At 49.7% G+C, this 22,400-nt stretch overlaps 1 protein-coding gene across 1 annotated transcript; it reads right to left on the reverse strand.

Annotated features, from left to right (window-relative positions):
* Positions 1–615: 615 nt before the first annotated feature.
* LOC115394024 (macrophage mannose receptor 1-like) lies at positions 616–22,068 on the reverse strand. The gene is made up of 30 exons (XM_030099139.1): positions 21,936–22,068; positions 21,442–21,843; positions 20,594–20,767; positions 19,992–20,147; positions 19,787–19,900; positions 19,556–19,696; positions 19,294–19,473; positions 18,982–19,139; positions 18,772–18,888; positions 18,580–18,695; positions 18,299–18,447; positions 15,851–16,050; positions 15,668–15,774; positions 15,497–15,578; positions 15,252–15,402; positions 15,115–15,153; positions 14,858–15,021; positions 14,683–14,747; positions 14,474–14,574; positions 14,259–14,398; positions 14,008–14,116; positions 13,733–13,902; positions 13,315–13,420; positions 2,827–3,059; positions 2,272–2,437; positions 2,008–2,157; positions 1,797–1,913; positions 1,488–1,646; positions 1,168–1,200; positions 616–1,082 (listed from the first exon to the last, which is right to left on the reverse strand). Exons 1-30 carry the CDS (start codon positions 22,003–22,005, stop codon positions 847–849), a joined length of 4,305 nt encoding a protein of 1,434 aa, XP_029954999.1. The 5' UTR covers positions 22,006–22,068; the 3' UTR covers positions 616–846.
* Between the last annotated feature and the right edge of the window lie 332 nt (positions 22,069–22,400).

Raw genomic sequence — 22,400 nt, forward strand, 5'->3', positions numbered from 1 at the left:
GTGTTTTAGAAATGTGCAACATGTTGAGGATATTGATTCATGGCACTACTACAATCATTTATCACCTTGTTCACTTCACATCACTAACCTGGAGATCAGAGAAGCAGACTTTGGACCGGGAATTCACACGTTCAAATATCAAAGTCGATGGGTCACCACTGTGACCCTTGACCCCCTTCAGCTCCCTCAGAATGATTCAATGTGGCTACATCCCAGAGACAGGGTGGCTCAATATGGCAAAAATGAATTATCTCCAAGGGCATGAATAAAGTCTGTTTATTTACATTTATTAGTACAAATACAGTCTGTGCTGGATGGCAGGGTTTTGATTGATGACTGTTTTTCCGCAATTTGTGTACAAAATTACTATTTTTAGTCGGAGTAGGAAATCATAAAAGTGAAACGTGAAAATAGAACAATTTAGCTATGTCATTATTTACTGGACATTTATTTGCAATATCAAAGACCAGAGCAGACAAAAAAAAATGAAATAACAACTTGGTTGTTCTGACATCTTGTGATTTTTCTCATGCAAATGACATTCGGGTAAACTGATTTCTGAAAGTAAAATCAAAAGATCTGCAAACATTTCACAAAATGCATAAGTGTTTTTTGCATACACAGAAAGTCTTGTCCCAAATCCTCTGTTTTGCTTATGTTAATTATTATATAATAATTTCACAGTACATAATTCAGTGTTAAACAGAAACAAACAAGCAAACAAAACAGCACAGGGTTTGCTTGAGATCCAGTTTCCTAATAAAGTGATCCACAAACAAAAAGTTGACAAGATCTGCTGGTATTGTTTGACCTGATTTTGTTGGCTATCAATCCCCCGCCATCCTGCTATGCCTGCTCATTTTGCTCTATGTTGACCACCAGACCGTTAGCATCAACAGGAGCTCGAACTCGAATTCGATTGATGAAATACAATTTGTTGTCAAAGGTGGATTCTCCCAGGATTGGGAAGGGTATTCGTTTCCGGAGGAGGACGAAGGCACCGAATCCAACTAAGGCAATCATAATGAGGACCACCGCAACAAGGATGCCAGCAGAGCCACGAGAAGGTTCTTTAATTTGTGCTGAGGAGGCAAAACAGGCATCAACATTATCAGCGACGGAGCTTTCATTTGCCATATTGATATGATATAATTTTTTTTCACATACCAGCAGCTGTAGGTTTTTCTGTCGGTGTGACAACTGAGGAAAAGAAAAAAAAAACCATCAACTAGTGAATTAATCGTCGTCCCTACTGCTGTCATTCTCACGTCAACTGCAAACATCATGTTTAATGGAACTTCCTGCCTGGCCTCAGCTGTCATACTGTCCATCAACATTGCTGACATGAAAGAGTTCAGAGGAAACCCCCAATGTGACCATCTATTTAATTTGAAGCACTTTTTCATCCTGAACACACACCAAAGATCAGATCCTCCTCATTTATCTCGAATCCATCTGAAATGATCTTCTGAAATGACTGAACCTACCTTTTGGCATTTTGCAAATGAAAGCCGAGTATCTCCTGCAGCTGTTCGTGCTCCACTGTCCGCTGTCAGAATTTATATGAACACACGTCTCTGACTTTGGCATTTCTTTCTTCCAGTTGGTATAGTCTACAACAGTGTTATCGACCCACATCCAGTCATCTGTAAAAATAAAAACACAAAACAATATCTTCACTCTCTTCATCATCTGTATTCATTTCACGCACAACCTGTCTGTCCGTTAGGCATGAGTTGATCACAACTTTAAGTGACTCTGTGATACTAAAGCTGTATTTTGCATTATATGCTCACCATTATTAGTCTTGTACAGGCCAATCCAGAAACTTTTAGCACCATCCTGCAGAAGCTCCAAATTCTGTTGTATGAACAGATTCTCAGCAGGGTCCTGGATGCTGAGTAGAGAGGCACCTGACAGGCAGAGCCACAATAATACAATGTCATTGTTTACACACAGTGGCATAACAGTTTAAAAGTGGATCAACTGGAATTCATAGCAATGTACCCAATTTTAGACATTCCACCGAGGCGAAGGGCCAATTCACTGATTCTGAGGTGAAAAATGAATAACAATGGCCTCTGAAAGGTATCCAGCTGTTATCCTTAGATTCTGGACATCTGCCTGGGAGCTGAGGGGGCTCAGTGGGAGCTATGTCTGAAAAGGAGGCCAAAAAGTGCATGTCAATCTTCAAAACACTGGGATAAGAATACTTACAGTTAATATAAAAAGCAACAAGAAGAAGAAGGAAAAAAAGGAAAACGATCTGACCTGTTGATTTTTTGCAAAGGGAATAGTATGTGTTGGTACAAGGTGCCGTCTTCCATAATTTGTCCACATCTACATAAACACAGCCGTAGTTGTTTTTGGGTTCATTTCTTCCCCACAAGGTGTAAGACAGAGGCCAGCCATCAACCCACTTGAAGCGACCCCCACTCTGCAAATAGAAAAACAGACAAGGCTGAGGAAAATATGTGGGGTGGTGATCAACAACGCACCAAAACAAAGGAAGGCTGAGAAAAGCAGCTGCAGGACTGCACTGAAAAACTGAAGAAAACAGTATAAATATATTAATTTATCTATATTTCTGTGTTCAATGCTGACTGAAGTTGAGACAATTTTGCTTCAACTACTACTGCAACAGTAAGACTACTGCTCCAACTGAACTGACTATACAGAGAAGGGACATTCTGAATATATTATAATTACACAGTGTATTTGAATAAACTTTAAGCATCTTGAGGCTGGACCAAGTGTCCTCTGTTCAGGAAATCAAAATACAGATAAAAAATCTCTGTATCATTGTAGAACTGGTAGATTTCTTACCACATTGTTGTTGAGGCCGATCCAAACAGACTGATTGAGCTTAGAGATCTGCAGCGTGATGTACGCCTGGGTTACGGGGTTCACCATACTGGCCAGATCAGCATCATCTGCTTGGCACTGCCTCCGAGCTTCATCCCATTTCATCTTCTGAGCCACCAGTTTGTAGGAGTCACTGCCAAGCTTGTAGAAGGCATTTGGTGGCACGGTGGTGGGTGCCACTGCGATCTGAGAATCTGGATAAATACGAGGTCTTTTCATGAAGCATCAACAGGAAATTGGTTCGAACAGTGCGCTTCTACGTCGTGATATGCTTGTCCCACCTACGGGCTTCGCTGTTGGTAATTCTCTTGGCACCAGCCAATCCACTGAGACCAAAACTGAAACCTGCGCACCAATCCTTCCCGTGTGCTGGCACAGCACCACGCCCCTCTCAGAGGGTATAAAAACGGGCTCTGCCGCTCAATCTCTCTTCTTCTGACTCAGCCCTTGAGCCTTCAGAAGCCTGCAAGACCTTTGCGATCAAGACCTGCAGATCAAGATCAAGATGGACAAGCCGGCCCACGATGGATCGCCATCGGGCGTTGCGCCCTTCACCTGCCACTCCTGCAGCGCCGTTCTCCAAAAGAACAATCACCACGAGCACTGCTTCATCTGCCTCAGCTGGCAGCATCAATGTCAGCCGTCTTCCTGTCCTGCCTGCCTCGCCCTGCCATTAGAAGACTCCCAGCGGCGAGCAGCTTTAATGGATGCTGTGTCCCTGCCTTCCGCGAATGATGGTGCCGCCGAACAGGTTCTTGCTTCCTCATGCTGCTGGTCAGACACCTCCTGGAGAGCATCCACCCTGGGGACTGGATGACGTCAGTTGACCTCACGGACGCCTACTTCCACGTCCCCATCCTGAGGAGGCACAGGTCCTTCCTCCGGTTTGCCGTGGGGACCAGGTATTTTCAATACACCCGACTCCCCTTCGGCTACTCTCTCGCTCCTCGCACCTTTACCAAGTGTGCCAAGGCAGTGCTGGAGCCCCTCCGTCGTCATGGGCTGGCCCAGGTCCTACACCACACAGACCTCCTGGGGTTCATGGTGAACCGAGACAAGATCACGGTCACCCCGGCTCAGCACACGGCTTACCTGGTTTTGGAGCTGGACACGCTCTCGATGACAGCCCACCTCTCCAAGGACAGGCGAACCTCCCTCCTCTCGGCCCTGCGGTCTGCGATGACCACACCCGTAGTCAGGGTCCGTCTGGTCAGGACCGTCCTGGGTTTGTTGGCCGCGGCCCACCCAGTGGTTCGGTTGGGTCTTCTGCACATGCGCAGACTGCAGCGGTGGTTCTCACGCCTCTGCTGCTTGGGGAAATGGGATGGACACAGACTGGTCTCGATCTCATTTTAGGGGCGTCAGGATCTCCTTTTCTGGATGGATCCTGCTCTCCTTATGCAGGGTGTCCCCCTTGGCTGCGTGTCGCATCAAGTCGAGGTGTTCGAGGATGCATCTCTCGCAGGATGGGGGGAACCCTGGGCCATCTCGCGGTGGGTGGGGCCTGGGGTTCCCCGCCTGCTCACATCAGTGTACTGGAAATGATGGCATTTCTAGAATCCATAATTATCTCTTTAGATGCTGAAAAAACTTTTGATCGAGTAAACTGGAAATTTTTATTTGGAATATTAACCATATTTGGGTTTGGAAAGTCTTTCATAGAATGGATTAAAATCTTATATAACAACCCAGCTGCATGTGTGAAGACTAATGAGCAGACTTCTCCAAGCTTCTGTCTACAGAGAGGAACCAGACAGGGCTGTCCACTCTCTCCCTCACTGTTTGCCATCTTTATCGAACCTCTGGCAGCTGCTATAAGACAAAATAAAGACATCAGAGGGATTCTGGCCAATAATAAGATAGAACATAAAATAAGTCTTTATGCAGATGATGTATTGCTTTTCCTGCAGAACTCTCCATTTTCTGTCTCCCAGACAATCACACTTATTGACAAATTTTCACTAATATCTGACTATTCTATCAACTGGTCTAAGACTACAGCCATGCCTATAAACTGTGATTTACAAAGTATACCCAATGCTACAATCCAGTCTGGAAACATTAGATATTTAGGCATAAACATTTCTCCAAATATATCAGAACTTTCAAAACTAAATTATGTTCCGTTACTGAAGTCAATAGAGGACGATCTCTTACGGTGGAGACGCTTACCTATATCTCTTATGGGGAGGGTTGCCACCATTAAAATGATGACTTTGCCTAAGGCTAACTACTTGTTTTCAATGATACCAACCAAACCATCGTCTGGCTTTTTCAAGTCACTGGACTCATACATATCTAAATTTCTCTGGAAAAATAAACCATCACGTATCAGTTTAAAGATGCTACGACAGACTAAAGACAGAGGTGGACTAGACTTGCCTAACTTCAGTAATTACTTCATAGCCAGCAAGCTGCAATATATCTCCAAATGGCTTAAACCTAACAATTTAGATGAGCCATGACTGGATGTAGAGCAAGCATTATGTGAGGATCTAGTCATCTCTGATTTACCATTCATCAGTTCCACCATCAAATCCCATTGGTGTTTTAAAAGTATTAACATCAGTTTCTTTCATGGCTTGGTGGGACTTTCTAAAGCTAACCAAATCTTCTCTAATCCCGTGTAAACTCACACCCATCTGGAACAACACGGACATCCTGCAAAACAAAAGGATGATAAACTTCACTCAGTGGAGAAATAAAGGAATCAGCCAGCTTGAACATATCATTGAAAACGGCAACTTTCTATCATTCAATACTCTCATCTCACAATATGGAATCAGCAGCACAGCATTTCTACAATATCATCAACTTAAATCTATCATCGGCAAGAAATATACCTTTAATGAACTGCAGGGACAGCTCCCTCCCGGGGTCGAAGAATTCTTAAACCTCAGCTCCCCAAAGGTGCTATCAAAGATATCCATCCATCCATTCATTTTCTACCGCTTATCCGGGGCCGGGTCGCGGGGGCAGCAGTCTCAGCAGGGATGCCCAGACTTCCCTGTCCCCAGACACTTCCTCCAGCTCCTCTGGGAGGATCCCAAGGCGTTCCCAGGCCAGCCGAGAGACATAGTCTCTCCAGCGTGTCCTGGGTCTTCCCCGGGGTCTCCTCCCAGTGGGACATGCCCGGAACACCTCCCTAGGGAGGCGTCCAGGAGGCATCCTAAACAGATGTCCGAGCCACCTCAGCTGGTTCCTCTCGATGTGGAGGAGTAGCGGCTCTACTCCGAGCTCCTCCCTGGTGACTGAGCTCCTCACCCTATCCCTAAGGGAGCGCCCAGCCACCCTACGGAGGAAGCTCATTTCGGCCGCTTGTATCCGGGATCTTGTCCTTTCGGTCATGACCCAAAGCTCATGACCATAGGTGAGGGTGGGAACGTAGATTGACCGGTAAATCGAGAGCTTCGCCTTTCGGCTCAGCTCCTTCTTCACCACGACGGACCGATACAACGACTGCATCACTGCAGCCGCTGCACCGATCCGCCTGTCAATCTCACGCTCCATCCGTCCCCCACTCGTGAACAAGACCCCAAGATACTTGAACTCCTCCACTTGGGCTAGGGTCTCTCCACCAACCTGGAGGGGGCAAGCCACCTTCCTCCGGTCGAGGACCATGGCCTCGGATTTGGAGGTGCTGATCCTCATCCCTGCCGCTTCACACTCGGCTGCGAACCGCCCCAGTGCATGCTGTAGGTCCGGGTTCGATGAAGCCAACAGGACAACATCATCTGCAAAAAGCAGAGATGAAATCCTGTGGTTCCCGAACCGGACCCCCTCCGGCCCCTGGCTGCACCTAGAAATTCTGTCCATGAAGATTATGAACAGAACCGGTGACAAAGGGCAGCCCTGCCGGAGTCCAACATGCACCGGGAACAGGTCCGACTTACTGCCGGCAATGCGGACCAGACTCCTACTCCGGTCATACAAAGACCGGACGGCCCTTAACAAGGGGCCCCAGACTCCGTATTCCCGGAGCACCCCCCACAAGACACCACGAGGGACACGGTCGAATGCCTTCTCCAAATCCACAAAACACATGTGGACTGGTTGGGCAAACTCCCACGAACCCTCGAGCACCCTATGGAGGGTATAGAGCTGGTCCACTGTTCCACGACCAGGACGAAAACCGCATTGTTCCTCCTGGATCCGAGGTTCGACTATCGGTCGGATCCGCCTCTCCAGTACCCTGGAATAGACTTTCCCGGGGAGGCTGAGGAGTGTAATCCCCCTATAGTTGGAGCACACCCTCCGGTCCCCCTTTTTAAACAGGGGGACCACCACCCCGGTCTGCCAATCCAGAGGCACCATCCCCGACCGCCACGCGATGTTGCAGAGACGTGTCAACCAAGACAGTCCCTGCACATCCAGAGACTTAAGGTACTCAGGCCGAATCTCGTCCACCCCCGGTGCCTTGCCACCGAGGAGCTTGCCAACCACCTCAGTGACTTCAGCTTGGGTGATGGACGAGTCCACCGCTATCAAAGATATATAAAATATTATCAAAGATGGAAGATAAAATCTTCCTTCCGACCTTAAAATGGGAGGCTGACTTATCTAACAACTTTGACGAAAATGCGTGGTCACAAATATGTTTAAATACTTTCAAAATGACAAAGAATTCAAATATACAATATACTAATACAATTCAAAATTCTGCATAGAATTCACTATACAGGACAAAGGATGTTCCAGATGGGTCTATCGCAATCTGATATCTGTTCACATTGCAATGATAATACGACTGACAGCTACCTCCACGCCTTGTGGTCCTGCACACCAGTGCAGAGGTTCTGGCTTCAGGTGTGTGAAGACCTGTCAACATGGTTCACATGCAATATTCCTGCAACTCCCACACTGTGCCTCTTAGGTGATTTGGGTGAAATTAACATATCAATAAACTCTGTCTACATGGTTCTCACCATCTTGTGCATCGCAAAGAAAACTATCCTTGTAAATTGGAAATCCAGAAATAATCTGAGTAACAGGCAGTTTAAGAGTCTTTTATTCGATCATATTAGCTTGGAGACAATGTCTGTCTGTTCAAAGGACCATTCAGCTGAATCTGGTTCCCTCTGGTCCCCTGTGATCAGCTCAATCATTTAATGTAAGGGGAAGATGAGGGCCTCTCCTCTTTGAGGGTCGGTTGTTGGTGGGGGGGGCCTGATGGCTGCGGGTGGTTGGCGCTGTCTTGGGGTCGGGGTCTGGGCTGCTTCGCTGGGGGCTGTCTTCGTGTTTGGTTTGGATTGGGGGTGGGAGGGGGGGGGGGGGGGCCCCGGTTGTTGGGGCTGTCTGGCGGCGGTGGGGCCGGGGCTCTGGGGGGCCTGGGTCGGCGGGTGCCGGTTCATGCCCGGGTAGCCGGGGTGTCCTGGGGCGGGTGTGGCTGGGGGCCCTGGGCCCTGGTGCCTGGGGGCTGTCCCCTTCCATTGGGTTGGGGGGGGTTGGCCTGGCTGGGGGGGCCGGTCGGCTCGGGCGTGCTGCCGAGGCCTGGGTCGGTGTGCGCCCTGGTGTCTGGTTGCTGCCCCGGAATCCAGGGCATCGGGGTGGGTGGGTGTGCGTGTACGTGCATGTGTATATGTGTGTGGGTGTGTATGTGTGAGTATGTATGTTTTTGTATGAGTGGGTATGTATATATGTGTATGTGAGTGTGTGGGTGTGTATCTGGATATGTATGTATATGTGTGAGATTGTGTATGTGTGTGTATGTATGTGTGTGTATGTTTCTGTGAGCATGTATGTATGTGTGTGTATCTGTAAGTCTGTATGTGTGGGCAATTGGAGGTATGTATGTGAGGAGAGAGTGTGGTGCCCTGTGGGGGATGGCCTGGGGGCGGTGGGCCCTGGGTCTGGGTCCTTCCGCTGCCCCCTGTCTGTCCTCACCTCCACTCCTCCTGATGCATGATGGGTGTGTGCTTCTTGGGTCAGTGGCTCTCTGGCTATGGTCGCTGTCCACCCTGGTCCTGGGGGGTGGGTGGCGCTCCTGGCCCGGTCCTTCGTCCGGGGGCTCCTGGGTGACGGGGGTGTTGTGGCATCCCCGGACCCCCCTCTCCCCCCGCTCTCATGCACACACACGTAGGGCTTTGGGAGGCGGGCTGATCAGGTAGGGTGTGGTGGAGGGGGCCATCGAAGTGACCCCAATAACTGCACCCTTCAGTGGCTCGCCTCTCAGTCTTAATTGCACTTAGTCATCTAACACAACCAAATACATACAAACACACACGTCGGGGGGTCTTGGCGCGCCGTGTCGAGGGTGGGGCTGTTCAGGTAGATGGGACTGCTCGTTTGGCCTCACTCGCGGCAAGGTGTGGTTACTGCCCCTCAATTTTAATCGCAAACAACATATACTCCATCAACACTCACGAGGCGAGGGGGGGAGGGGGCAATGGGGTCTTCTGCGCCCCCGTTTCCGGGTTCCTTCTGGTGGGGGGCCGGGGGGGGGGGGGGGGGGGGGGGGGGGGGCTGTTGTTTCCCCACAGGCCTGGGGTTTGGACCGGCTGTGGTTTGGGGGGCTGCTGGCTCTGGGGGGTGCATACCTGTCTGCAGCGGTGGGGTTTGGGGGTGGGGGCGGCAGTTGTGGGTGGCGGGGGGTCCTGGTTGTGGGGTCCGGTGTTCCCTTGCCTTCCGGGAGGGTCTCCCACAGGACATGACGGTTGGATGACGTGGGAATGTGAGTGTGTTTGGGGTAGGATGGACTGTGAGTGTGTGTGTGTGTGTGTGTGTGTGTGTGTGTGTGTGTTGTGTGTGTGTGTGTGTGTGTGTGTGTGTGTGGTGTGTGTGTGTGTGTGTGTGTGCGTGCGTGTGTGTGCACGCACGCATGCGTGTGTGTGTGTGTCAGTGTGAGTGAGTGGGTGTGAGTGCTGGGTTGGGGCGGGGGGGAGTGAGGTGGGAGAGGATCAGGGGGTGGATGGGCGGGGCGGGGGGGGGGGCGGTATGCCCTGGATCTCGGGGTACGTGGCTGGGCGCTGGGGGGGGTACTGGCCTGGGGTGGGTGGCCGCCCGTGTGGGCCGGTTCTCCCTGGTGGGTCATGGCCCTCTGCCTGTGTGGGGGGTCGGCTCTTGGGCTCTTGGGCCTTGGGCTCTCGGCTCTGCCCGCCCCGGGCGTCTGGCACCCGGGGTGGACCGGCTCCTGCTGGTCGTGGCTCCGCGGGGCCCGGGCCCCGGGACCGCCGGGGTCCCCGGCCGGGGCTTTCCTCTGCCCCATTTCTGAACCGGAGCGGGGGCGTCTGCCCCGGGGGAGCGGCTTGGATCCGGGCTCTGGGATGACCGCCGGCTGTCTGGGCTCTGGGGGCCTCTCTGGCCTGCTTCTGGCCCTCTCAGGGGTCAGAGGTCATATATGCATGTTCACTATCACCATCACCATCACCATCACCATCACATTTGCATGATCACGCTGATCTTTAATCACTCTTCACATACTCGGTTACCTTGTCTTCTTGTGGTGGTTAGACCAATGGTAATCTGTAGTAGCCCTCTCTTGTTGCACGCCCCGAGTCTACTACTTGTTACTGCGAGCTCTATTCTCACAGAAAAAAAAGAAGAAAAAAAATGGTTTGTGGTGTCTTTGCATTTCCTTCCTTCCCTACACCTCTTTTTATTTTGTGGCCTGGTCTGGTCACTAATATGGTTCGTCAGGGGGAGATAAAAAAAAAAAAATATATATATATACATATATGTATGGTTCTGTCAGTTTTTGTGTTGGTTGTCGGCTCTGTTTTCGTGTTGTCCAGATTGTTGTTGGTGATGACGATTGTTGGTGATGATGATTCTTGGTTATGTGTGGTGCGTCGACAACACTGTTTTGCATCGTGAATGTGTACATAGGTTGTGCCCCCCCCCCTCCCCCCCGGTTCTCCCTCTCTTTATCTTTCTGTCTTTCTCTCTTTCTTTCTCTCGCTCTCAGAGCGTTTCCGTCCCAGTCCTGTCCGGCAGCCATGCCGGACGCCAGCTTTAAATAAAGGCAGCAGCAGGAGGAGATTCAGTCTCGTCCTGCTGCTAACATTAAAATCTGTTCAGATAGTAAAAGGCTACAATCATACAATATTGCACGCCCCAGCTGCTGAACAGGACAAGGGAAAAAAAAAAAAAAGGAAATGATGGCGGTGCGGCAGGTTCTGCTCCATTTCAAAGCCAGGCTGAGGGACAGCCATGTGCTCGTCAGGACAGACAACACCACGGTGGTCGCGTACCTGAACAGGTGGGGGGGACTCGGTCTCCCCCTCTTCATTGCAAAAGCGGCAGAGATCCTGCTGTGGGCACCTCGCCTCCCTCAGAGCGCGACATGTGCCCGGGGTCCTCAACGTGGGCATGGACAGAATGCCCCGGGGAGGCCCACTCCACAACGAGTGGGGCCTTTCCCCGTGGGTCGCAGCTCAACTCTGGTCCAAATTTGGCCACCCAGTGGCAGACCTTTTAGCCAGTGCAGAGAACGCACAGTGCCCACTCTGGTTCTCGCTCAGGGCGTCAGACGCACCCCCTCTCGGGGTAGACGCCTTCACACACAGGAGCTGGCCTCTGGGCCGCCTGTACGTGTTCCCTCCAGCCCACCTCTTAACCCCTTTGCTGCGCAGGGTGAGGACGCAGAAGTTCCACATGATCGTGGTGGCTCCGGACTTCCGGAGTGCCCGGGGGTTCCCGGACCTGGTCAAGCTGGTGGTCAGAGACCTGTGGCCAATCCCCGACGGGCCCGACGCGCTGCTGTAGGCAGGGGCCGCCCTTCGGTCCCGCCCTCTCCTGGGCGGGAGGCTCCTGGCTTGGAGGCTGAGAGGGTGAGATTAGTGGAACTAGATCTTCCCCAAGCAGTGGTTTCCACCATCCAGAGTGCCAGGGCTCCCTCCACTGTCAAGGCCACCAGGTCTCGGTGCCAACTCTTCATTGCATGGTTCTTGGAGAGGATTTTGGAACCGGTCTCCTGCGCTATCGGTGGAGTTTTGGAATTTCTCCAGGTTCTGCTGGACAGTGGTTGTGCTGCATCCACCCTGGCGGTGTTTGCATTGGCCATTGCAGCAGGTCATGGCGGTTTCAGCAACTTCTCTGCACGCTGGTGAAGCGGTTTCTGCATGTGGCGTGTCAGCTACGGCCACCCCCCAGACATGTGGTCTCCCCGTGGGACCTCCACACGGTGTTGGAGGTTCTTAAGGGACCCCCCTCTGAGTCATTGGAGGAGGCGGCGGACCGCTTTCTCTCCTTTAAGGCTGGCATCTTGTTAGCGCTAGCGTCGCATCCGCCAAGAGAGTTGGGGATCTCTGCACTCTGTCGGTCCACCCATCCTGCATGGTGTGCAGCCCGGATGGGGGTCTCGTGCACCTTTGGCCTTATCCGGCCTTTCATGCCAAGGTGATCACCTCGGATTTTCGGTCATGGGTGATCCGGATCAAGATACTTTGCTCCCTGCCTGGTTCGCCCGATGACGACCCGCGGTTGCGGTTGCTTTGTCCCGTTAGGGCTCTACGTCTTGACGTTGAGCACACAGCTGGTTTTCGCACTACGGACCAGCTGTTTGTGTGATACGGGGCCAGGGGGTGTGGAGCCCCGCTGTCCTCCCAGCGTCTCGCCCACTGGGTGGGGGTCGCTATTGCAGCTGCTTATGAGGCGCAGAAACTTCCGCTGCCGTTGGTGATTCGTGCTCATTCCATACGGAATATGGCTGCTTCTGCAGCCCTGTGCAGAGGTGTCACGGTGGGTGACATCTGCCAGGCTGCTTCCTGGGCATCCGCATCCACCTTTGTGCGTTCATATCTGATGGATATGTGCACAAACACTGTGGCCATGTTGGTTCTCGGCGAGAACGGGGGTTCTGTCGCCTAACCGTGCTGGTCTTCGTGGCCCAGCTGCCGCGCCCTGTGGGAGTCGCAAGCCGGGGTTTTTTTTGCCTGCCGCTGTGCCTTCGCCCCGGTCCGCATGTGTGTGTCGCTTGGCGATGCTTATACACTTTTGGGCAGCGCCTCGGTCAGGCTGCTTGCCCCATTTTCTCCTGGAAGTTATTTCGGCCGTTCTGATGTTCGGTTTGTTTACTTCCGCTTTTCTGCACCACTTCTGTCAGCATGCCAGCTGGGGGTACATTCATCCCCTACGGCCTCCGCCTTGGTTTATACCAATGACGAAGCCCGTAGGCGGGCTAAGCATATCACAACGTAGAATTAGTAGTTACTAAACGTAACTCCAGTTCTACGAGTGTATGCGTGCCCACCTACCTGCTGACCAAGCTTTCTGCTTCCTTCTTTGCTGATTCAGAAGAAGGGAGATTGAGCGGCAGAGCCAGGTTTTATACCCTCTGAGAGGGGCGTGATGCTGTGCCAGCACACGGGCAGGATTGGTGCGTAGGTCCCAGTTTTGGTCTCAGTGGATTGGCTGGCACCAAGAGGAGCACAATGCCCGTAGGCGGGCACGCATACACAGTTTAGTAACTACTAATTAATGCCCACATGGTCCCGATAAAATCTCACTCACCGCCGTTCCTCTTGCAGATGAAGCCGAGATTTGTGTTGCAGTCCTCCACCTTCCACTGTCCTGTTATTTTGGAGACGCTCCCCACCATCATCACACAGTCAAACGCCTATCGGGCAGAGAAAGGTGCATCACTTCCCCTGGAATGTCATCACATTCATTCAGGCTGCTTGCTTGCTAGAAACTGTGTGCAGGCATTGTATTCCTCCAAAATTCAAACCATCATTGAATTTTTAGAAAATCAGTTGACCTAATGTGTGTCTTTTAAATGCTAACCGACACTTTAATCATTCAAAAAATGGAACAATTTAGCATTAATGGCAATAATGATCAACTTTGTTTAATTTTGACTGTTTCGAATCCATCAATAGCTTCATGGCAAAGAGTTGAACCCTCTGTCAGTCACAGAGTGATAGATAACCTCTTCCATAAAATAGAGCTCATCGGGTCCTGAAGTTGGCTGCCCTTTGGCCCAGTTGGTGTACTTAATGGCTCTGCCGTCTGTCCACAAAAAATTCATTTCCCAGTTGACATCATTCATGCCAATCCACAAGTCTTGATTGTGGTGGAGCATCTGTGTTGTTAGGAATGCTACGAAGAAAGAAATGAGAAACTCATGATGGGGAAAAAGGATGAAACAATAAGGAAAACGGTTTTATTCAGAAAGGTGATTTCAGGATTCTGCACATTGATCACCTTGCTCTCTGTCATTCAAGATAGAAACCAGATACCCTCCCTCGTCGTGGCAGTATTTCCTTGCGTCCTGCCAGAATGTCCTATCCTTCCCTGTGACTATTTTGTAGCACTGTGTCAAAAAGAGACATTTTTAACTTTTTAATAATAACACAACAGTAATTTTCAATCCCAAATAAATGGAGGGGGAAACTTTTCGAGATCAATGACTTACATGAAATTTAGACAAAAATAATATATGAATTTATTATTACCTTACTTTGGAAAGACAGCCATTCTGGCGCACATCCTGCTTTAGGAACTGTGGTTGGGACCACTGTTGTATTGACTGAATGGCTGCTTCTTTGACAAATGGAGGGGAACTCCAAGCCACAGTTGATATCATTCCAGTATCCTAAATACACAGAGTTAATGGAAATGTTAAGAAAATGTGATCAAAAGAAATGGAGCGTCCTTGCATTTGACTGACCCATGCTCGTGTACATTGTGACACAGTTTTCATCGTTGTTTGCGAAGTTCGGCTCATTGTGCTCCCAAGCAGTATATGTCACTGGAGTCCCATCTAACCAGCTGGAAACAGAATAAGGGAAAAAGTGATCCGTCATCCTCATGACGTTACTGAATGAACTGATCAGCTGTGATTTTCTGGAGCTCTTGATATCAAGCAGATTGATTTACCTAAATGATTTATCCAAGTTCACTGTCATGCCAATGTAGTACTGTTCGTGTGAGCCTCGAGATATCTAATTGAAAGTTAAGATATCAAATGATTTGATGTCAAACTTTTGCACACAGAATTTTTGAATTCTTGTTCCATGCTGCTACATTTTGATGAAGCATGAGCTTTTCTTGCCTGTTTCCAAAGAAACTTCCTCTCACTTTCTCCTGTGATGACGGCAAGATCACCAAAGTTTGTCCTGCAGTAGGCTCGAGCATCTTCCATCGCCAGTTTATCATTGTTGATGAAGTACTGCGTGTCGTTATATATAAGCCACCCGTCATCTGTCTTGTTGTATACTGTGAAGAGAAAACTGGGGTTAGGAGTCATTTAGAGCACACCGGGGCTGTACTTGTGCTACGGCAATGATGAACAAAGCCAGCCAAACCTACCTGGTTCCACAATTACAGGCTCAGGTTTGGGTTCCACTCCTGAAAACACAAGAATCACAGTACTTGCCTCAAATGACAGGGAAATGCTTTATTTAAAATCGGAACTTCTCTTTCAAGACTGTCTCTGCCAGTGTTACCTTTACGTATCTGGCAGATCCAGTTGTTGTAGGCGTCGCAGTGCCGATCGTTCCATTCCGCTGGGTAACCGCTGTACCACAGGAGCTCTGCGCAGAGTTCATTGTCATTGTGGTTGTTTGGTTCCCCGTGTCCCCAGTCCTCATAGGCGAACTAAATGACAGTTTTTTTGGGAAATGCACATCATTATACCCTGGAATGTCAAAATTAGAAATCTAATTTTCTGTGAACGTGAAGCGCCACTTACAGGCGATCCATCACTCCAGACAAAACCTTCACGCACGCCACGGTAGATGAGGCCTATCCAAGCTGGCTCAGCTCTGTACAACCTTTGGAAAACAGAAGCACAGATTACCCGATCGTTATCTTTGTTTTTCTGGCCTGAATTCTGATGTTCATCACAGGGTATAAGCGGCACCTCAGGTCATCCGAACTGTGAATGCTTATCAGGTTTCCTCCAATGGCCTGGCAGAAGTCATTGGATTCCTGCCAAGTCTTCTTGACGTTGTTTGCGTTCCTGTAAAACTATTTGATGAACAGAAAAGATCAGTGTCATTTACTTCAAGCAGCACAACTTTCACTGCTGTATTTATTCTCCTACCTTGTAGCAGGCGTTTCTGCCGGCGACAGGGTTCCAGCCGGACGCACAGTTCAGGGTCGGAGTGGTGGGTGGAACTGTTGTCACGTGCACACCCTCGGCCCCCTTCTTGCAGATATATTTCTCCTTCCTGCTGCAGCTGATGACGTCCCAAAGCCCGGCAAACATCCCAGATGTCATTGCAACACATCCCTGATGTCTGTCTTTTTCGGAAAAAAAAAAAAAAAACTGAATTGAAAGATGTACAATGTCACGAACTTCAAGCATTCAAAAACGGGACCAGCAGTGACTCTGCTGTTTGTTTTTTTTCCTTTGTCCTGTTCAGCAGCTGGGGCGTGCAATATTGTATGATTGTAGCCTTTTACTATCTGAACAGATTTTAATGTTCGCAGCAGGATGACACTGAATCTCCTCCTGCTGCCTCCTTTATTTAAAGCTGGCGTCCGGCATGGCTGCCGGACAGGACCGGGACGGAAAGGCTCAGAGATCGAGAGACAGAAAGAGAGAAAGATAAAGAGAGGGAGAGTGGGGGGGGGGGGGGGGGGCGGCGGCGGCGGCGCACAACCTATGTACAAATTCACAACAAATGCAAAACAGTGTTGTCAACGCATCACACGCAACCAAGAACCATCCCAAACCCCAATCGAGACAACACCAAAACAGAGCAACAACTAACACAAAAACTGACAGAACCATACATTTATATAATTTTTTTTTTCTCCTCCCAATGAACCATATTAGGGAACAGACTAGTAACTAGTAGTAAACTCAGGGCGTGCATCAAGAGAGGGCTACAACAGATCACCATTATTCTAACCACCACAAGAAGACAAGGTAACCGAGTATGTGAAGAGTGATTAAAGATGAGCGTGATCTTGAAATATGATGGTGATAGTGATGGTGATAGTGATCATGCATATATGACCTCTGACCCCTGAGAAGTCCAGAAGCAGGCCAGAGAGACCCTCAGAGCCCAGACAGCCGGCGGTCATCACAGAGCCCGGATCCAAGCCGCTCCCCCAGGCAGACGCCCCCGCTCCGGTTCAGAAATGGGGCAGAGGAAAGCCCCGGCCGGGGCCCCCGGCGGTCCCGGGGCCCGGGCCCCACGGAGCCACGACCAGCAGGAGCCGGTCCACCCCGGGGCACCGGACGCCCGGGGCGGGCAGAGCCGAGAGCCCAAGGCCCAAGAACCCAAGAGCCGACCCCCCACTCCGGCCACACACCCCGAGATCCAGGGCATCACACCCCCCTCACCCCCGTCCACCCCCCGACCCACCCCTCCCACCCTGTCCTCTCCCACCTCACTCCCCCCGACCACAACCCAACACTCACACCCACTCACTCACGCTGATACACACACACGCATGCACGCGCACACGCACACACACACACACACACACACACACACACACACACACACACACACACACACACACACACACACAACCACTCATCCATAAACCAAATACACCCACATTCTGACACACTCACACACGCGAGCAAACACATACACACACACGCATGCACGCACGCACACACGCACCCACCTACCCGCACGCACACACACACACACACACACACACACACACACACACACACACACACACACACACACACACACACACACACACACACACACACAAAGTCAACCCTACCCCAAACACACTCACAATCCCACGTCATCCAACCGGCGTGTCCTGTGGGAGACCCCCCGGAAGGCGAGGGAACACCGAACCCCACATCCAGGACCCCCTGCCACCCACAACCGCCGCCCCCACCCCCAAACCCCACCGCTGCAGACAGGTATACAGTCCCCCAAACCACAGCCGGTCCAAACCCCAGGCCCGTGGAGAAAACAACAGCCCCCATCCCCTGCCCCTCACCAGAAGGAATCCGGAAACGGGGGCGCAGAAGAGCCTATTGCCCCCTCCCTGCCCCTCGCCTCGTGGGTGTTGATGGAGTATATGTTGTTTGCGATTAAAATTGAGGGGCAGTAACCACACCGTGCCGCGAGTGAGGCCAAATGAGCAGTCCCATCTACCTGAACAGCCCCACCCCCGACACAGCGCACCAAGACCCCCCGACGTGTGTGTTTGTATGTATTTGGTCGTGTTAGATGACGAAGTGCAATTAAGACTGAGAGGCGAGCCACTGAAGGGTGCAGCGACTGAGGCCACTTAGACGGCCCCCTCCACCACACCCTACCTGATAAACCCGCCTCCCAAAGCCCTACGTGTGTGTGCATGAGAGCAGGAGGAGAGGGGCGGTCCAGGGATGCCACAGCACCCCCGTTCCCAGGAGCCCCCAGATGAAGGACAGGGCCAGGAGCGCCTTTTTTGCTTCTGTTATAAACCCTTTTAATTTTTTTAGATTTTAAAACATTATTCTGCCCTTTTGGGATTATTGGATCTTATCTCCAAATGATGAATGTTGGAAGTTTGTTTAGTTTACCTGGCATTCCTGCATTGAAATGAGTGAAGGTAACTTTTCTTCTCGTCGTCCACTTGAAAGTGCTTTTGTCAGCTGTGTTGGAAAGACCCATCCAGAAATACTTCTCTGGCCTCAAACCCACTAAACTCACCAAGAAAGCATTCTCATATCTGCAATGAAATACACAGAAACAGGAAAGTGAGAAGGTAAAATTATGAGAAACTTCTTTAGCTGTGAATTTCCTTCAAAATTAATCTCAAATTCTTGATTCTGTGTGCGATCTTCACATCACGATGCAGTACCTGTCAGTTATATCCACCAGACTGGCCCCAGCCTGTGAGCACGCCTGCTTTGCCTCTTCAAACGTTTTTGTTTCCACTCCGCTGTTGTAACAGTATGAACCAAACCTGACAGAACCCTAAAAAGTAAAAACACTGTGATATTAAGTATTACTCCCACTATGATAATACTTGTTTTCAAAAATCACCACTCACAATTACGCATCCTGGGTTGACGTCTTCCTGGATCCCTTCAGCTGGCTTGGTGGATCCTTTCTTCTTACAGATGTAACCGTACGTCTTCTCACAGATGTGATCTGCCCACTTCCCATCCTGCAGGGAAAACTTTCTAACTGTCAGAGCTGATGCAGTGTTAACGTTGTCTCAGCCTTTCGGTTGGTTTGTTTTCACGGTGGCGGTTGTTACCTTCCCCCTGATGAGGACGCAGTCTTCTTGGAAGCTCGCAGAGTGAGAGGGCTCGCCGCTCAGCCACTGGGTGAAGGTGATGTCGGAGTTATCGGACCATTTAAACAGCATGTGGTTCCACTGGTCATTCAGGCCGATCCAGAGGACATCAGTCGGCACTGAGGTCAGAAATACACAGAGCAGTGAGTAATATGACGGCTAATAATAAGATAAATAGATCCATATTCAAATAGTATCAATAAATTTATATGTATGTCTGTTGTAATGCTGTACTTTGGTCGTTCATGATGTTTGGGTTCGTTCGATACTTACAATATCCAGACTGAGAGATAATGAAGCTTTGTTCCTCTATATTGTGTATGCTGGCCAGATCTGCCTCGTCCTTGCGGCATGCAGCCAGAGCATCTTTCCACATCTTTTTACTCCTCTCCAAGTAGTAGCAGTTTCCTGCGTAGGGGACCCAGTGATTGGGGCAGAAGCTGGGCTCCTTGCCTGTGAACAGACATCAAAAGAGTTGAGCGTTCAATCTTGTGCTGCTTTGTTTCCTCCCGGTCATCTTGAATCAAAGTCCTACTTGGTGGTGGAGGCAGACTGGTTGACTTTCCCCTGCGACAGATGTAGCCAAGTTTCTTAGAGCAGGCACTGGTTTCCCATTTTGAAGCTTTTCCAGGATTCAGGGTCGCACAGGAGAGCCCGGACTCCGACGAGGGATGACCTGCAGGAAGTGCAGAGTGTAGTTCCTGAGTGTCTTTTTAATTTACCGAAACGCTACAAACACATCATACGACGCCAAATGGACACGTACCTGGAGCCCAGTTCAGATACTTGAATGGGTTTCCATTGCTCCACTGCCATCCAGTCTCAGACGTCAGGCTGTTCAGTCCGATCCAAAGAGGCGCTCCCAAATGACTTGTTAACCCTGCTTCAGCACGAGCGCGATTAAAAAAAAAAACAGGAGGTTTTAAACAGCATGAAAATGGACGGGTGGGTGAGAGGGGGTGGCCACGTACCTGAGATGTATGACTGCTCGTGGAGCTCCACGATGCTGAGGAGGTCTGCTCCCTGCTGCTGGCAGCTCTTCCTGGCTTGATGCCAGGTCAACGCTGACTGCAAGTTCCTTTGATACTGGACCCCCATGACTGGGTCAGTGTCCCAGCCAGGGGAGTCTACACTCAGGAAAAGACACACCATTAAGCTACTGGATGATGAGTATGAGAAATAAGGGTCAAAGTGTGTTCTGAACGATGCTGATTGACACATATCTCTGGTTTATAAAAGACTGCGGTGAAGTGAAATGCTTTTATTTTTCAGCTGTTTTCCTGCTCCAGACTTAGAGCAACATCAGGGGAAAGAAGGGATGGAAGGAGGAAAGCAAGGACAAGGCTGTGTTGACAAGTCGTGACAGGAAGTGGTGCTGTTGTTCTACCAGTGGACTGGAGTGAGGAGGGGTCAGAAACCAGACCTGTGAGCGCTGACTAAAATAAAGCCAGATAACCACGTGTGTGTGTGTGCGTGCGTGCGTTGGGGGGGGGGGGGGGGGGTAGCAGTGCCTGTGAAGTGCGGCGCTACTGCCTGAAAGAGCAAACCGGTCATTTTCTGTTGTGATACTTACCTTTAGTAGGACAAACCCCCCACTTCTTGCTCTTGTCATAGTCTCTGTCTGTGCCACACCACAGCAGTCCATCTGCACGTGCATCCTTTGTGCATTCGGAGTACCAATTATCGCCGTACTTGAAAGGAAACTGACAAGGTGCTCCAAAGGAATTACCTCCAAGGGTGAAAATCTCTGAGGAGACACAGATCATTGATTTAACGTCAGTTAGCATCGAGACTGAGCAAATTAAAGATATTTTGGTTCATCATGACTTTACTTAGATATACAATAGTACTATAATACTAAAGCCAAGCGACATCCTTGTACAAGCGTCTGTTATTATCTTTGAGTGGAAATTTTAAGCTTGTATGTTTATCTCTTCACAAAACTATTTATGTAATAAGTAACAAATAAATAAATGTTTTTTTGGGGGGATCTTTCACTTTTTTTTAAGTGAAATGCATTTTTCTGTAAATATAAACACTGGACATTTTTTTTCGATGCGTATACAAAAACATGAAATCAAAAGCCTCTCTGTCAAACAATAGAAATATTGATTTAGAAATCTGTACTCAGCAACTGTTTTAAACATTTGCAAAATGTGCTTTTGCTACTTGGAATTAAAATCGTTTAATTTGAATTTTTCTCATTGACATCAGTGAAAATAAATGTTTAGTTCTCCAAGCTTGGTTTAAAAAACCTGTACAAACTACTGATGTCACGAATGTTTCTGTAGCGTGACTCAGCATTTTGAGGCAGCCAGGTATAAAACAGCTTCATGTTGAACCAATATGTGTGTTTTAATACAATACACTCAGATAACGATACTGTCACAGCCTCCTTCATTGTTCACCAAGACTGGTTACCTTGAAAGCCCTTTGAGCAGAGGTCATTCTGAGTGCCGTATATCCTCCAGCGACTCCAGACTCCTGAGCCTTTGTAGATCATTATGCTCCTCTCATGGAAGTTGCCGTAGTTGAGGTGCAGGTCCTCGTCTTTCAGGCCAAACAGGGTGTCGTTCTTGCACTGCCAGTGCTGCAGGATGTTGTTTTCATTGCACTCGAAGAGGCCCACCTTCACCCAGTCTTTGATCTCCGTGGCGCCCAGACACAGCTTATGAGAGATGCTGAGGAGGCGGGACTCTGAAGCCCAGCGAAACTGCTGGTCCTTGGCACGAGGGTTGCAAGGGATGGCTGTAAGGGAGGTGGAGCTCTCCACCTTTACGCACCTGTTGTGGTCAACGTTGAAGATCAGGAAGGTGCCGCTGTCTGGAACAGAACAGAGCAGAACAGTGGTTCTGAAACACTTCGAGAGCCTTTTGCAGAATTAAAGGTGAAGTCACTGAAACAACAGTTCTTACCGATGTCAGCAGTGATGCAGAGGACTTGCAGGAGGCAGATGACGACAGTAAAATGCAACGAGGGCAACATTATCAACACTCAGTGGTGAACGAGGCAGCAGAGGAGCTTTCCAGCTGTGCATGGAGCAGACCGATGTGCTCAAAGCCATGTGGCATGGAGCAGCAGTGACACCGAGATACGGTGCCTTCCCCTCTTAATCACTGTGATGGACATCCTGTCACATGAGTTCTTACTGCTGGCCACAGAACTGCAGCATTCACCAGCTTTCACTGACCTCTGGGCTGAGTGGAGGAAGGCAGGAAGTGGGAAACAATCTGATCACATTATTCAGCTGGAACATTCGTGGTCTGAAAAACAGAACATGAAGACAATGAACATTTTGAATCATTATTTTCAAAGTATCATTTTCAATAGATGTAATTTTCTAAGATATCTTTTATTCATTAGAGATGATGCATCAGCCT

This window comes from Salarias fasciatus, chromosome 9, assembly GCF_902148845.1.
Source record: "Salarias fasciatus chromosome 9, fSalaFa1.1, whole genome shotgun sequence".
Lineage (NCBI taxonomy): Eukaryota > Metazoa > Chordata > Actinopteri > Blenniiformes > Blenniidae > Salarias > Salarias fasciatus.

Coding starts and splice junctions, on each gene's coding strand:
- LOC115394024 (XM_030099139.1), bottom strand. CDS start 22,005: ATGTTGCCCTCGTTGCATTTTACTGTCGTCATCTGCCTCCTGCAAGTC. Junction 3,060..13,314: donor CATCTGCAAGAGGAACGGCG/GTGAGTGAGATT, acceptor GTATTTATCCAG/ATTCTCAGATCGCAGTGGCA. Junction 2,158..2,271: donor CCTTTGCAAAAAATCAACAG/GTCAGATCGTTT, acceptor CCTCCTTTTCAG/ACATAGCTCCCACTGAGCCC.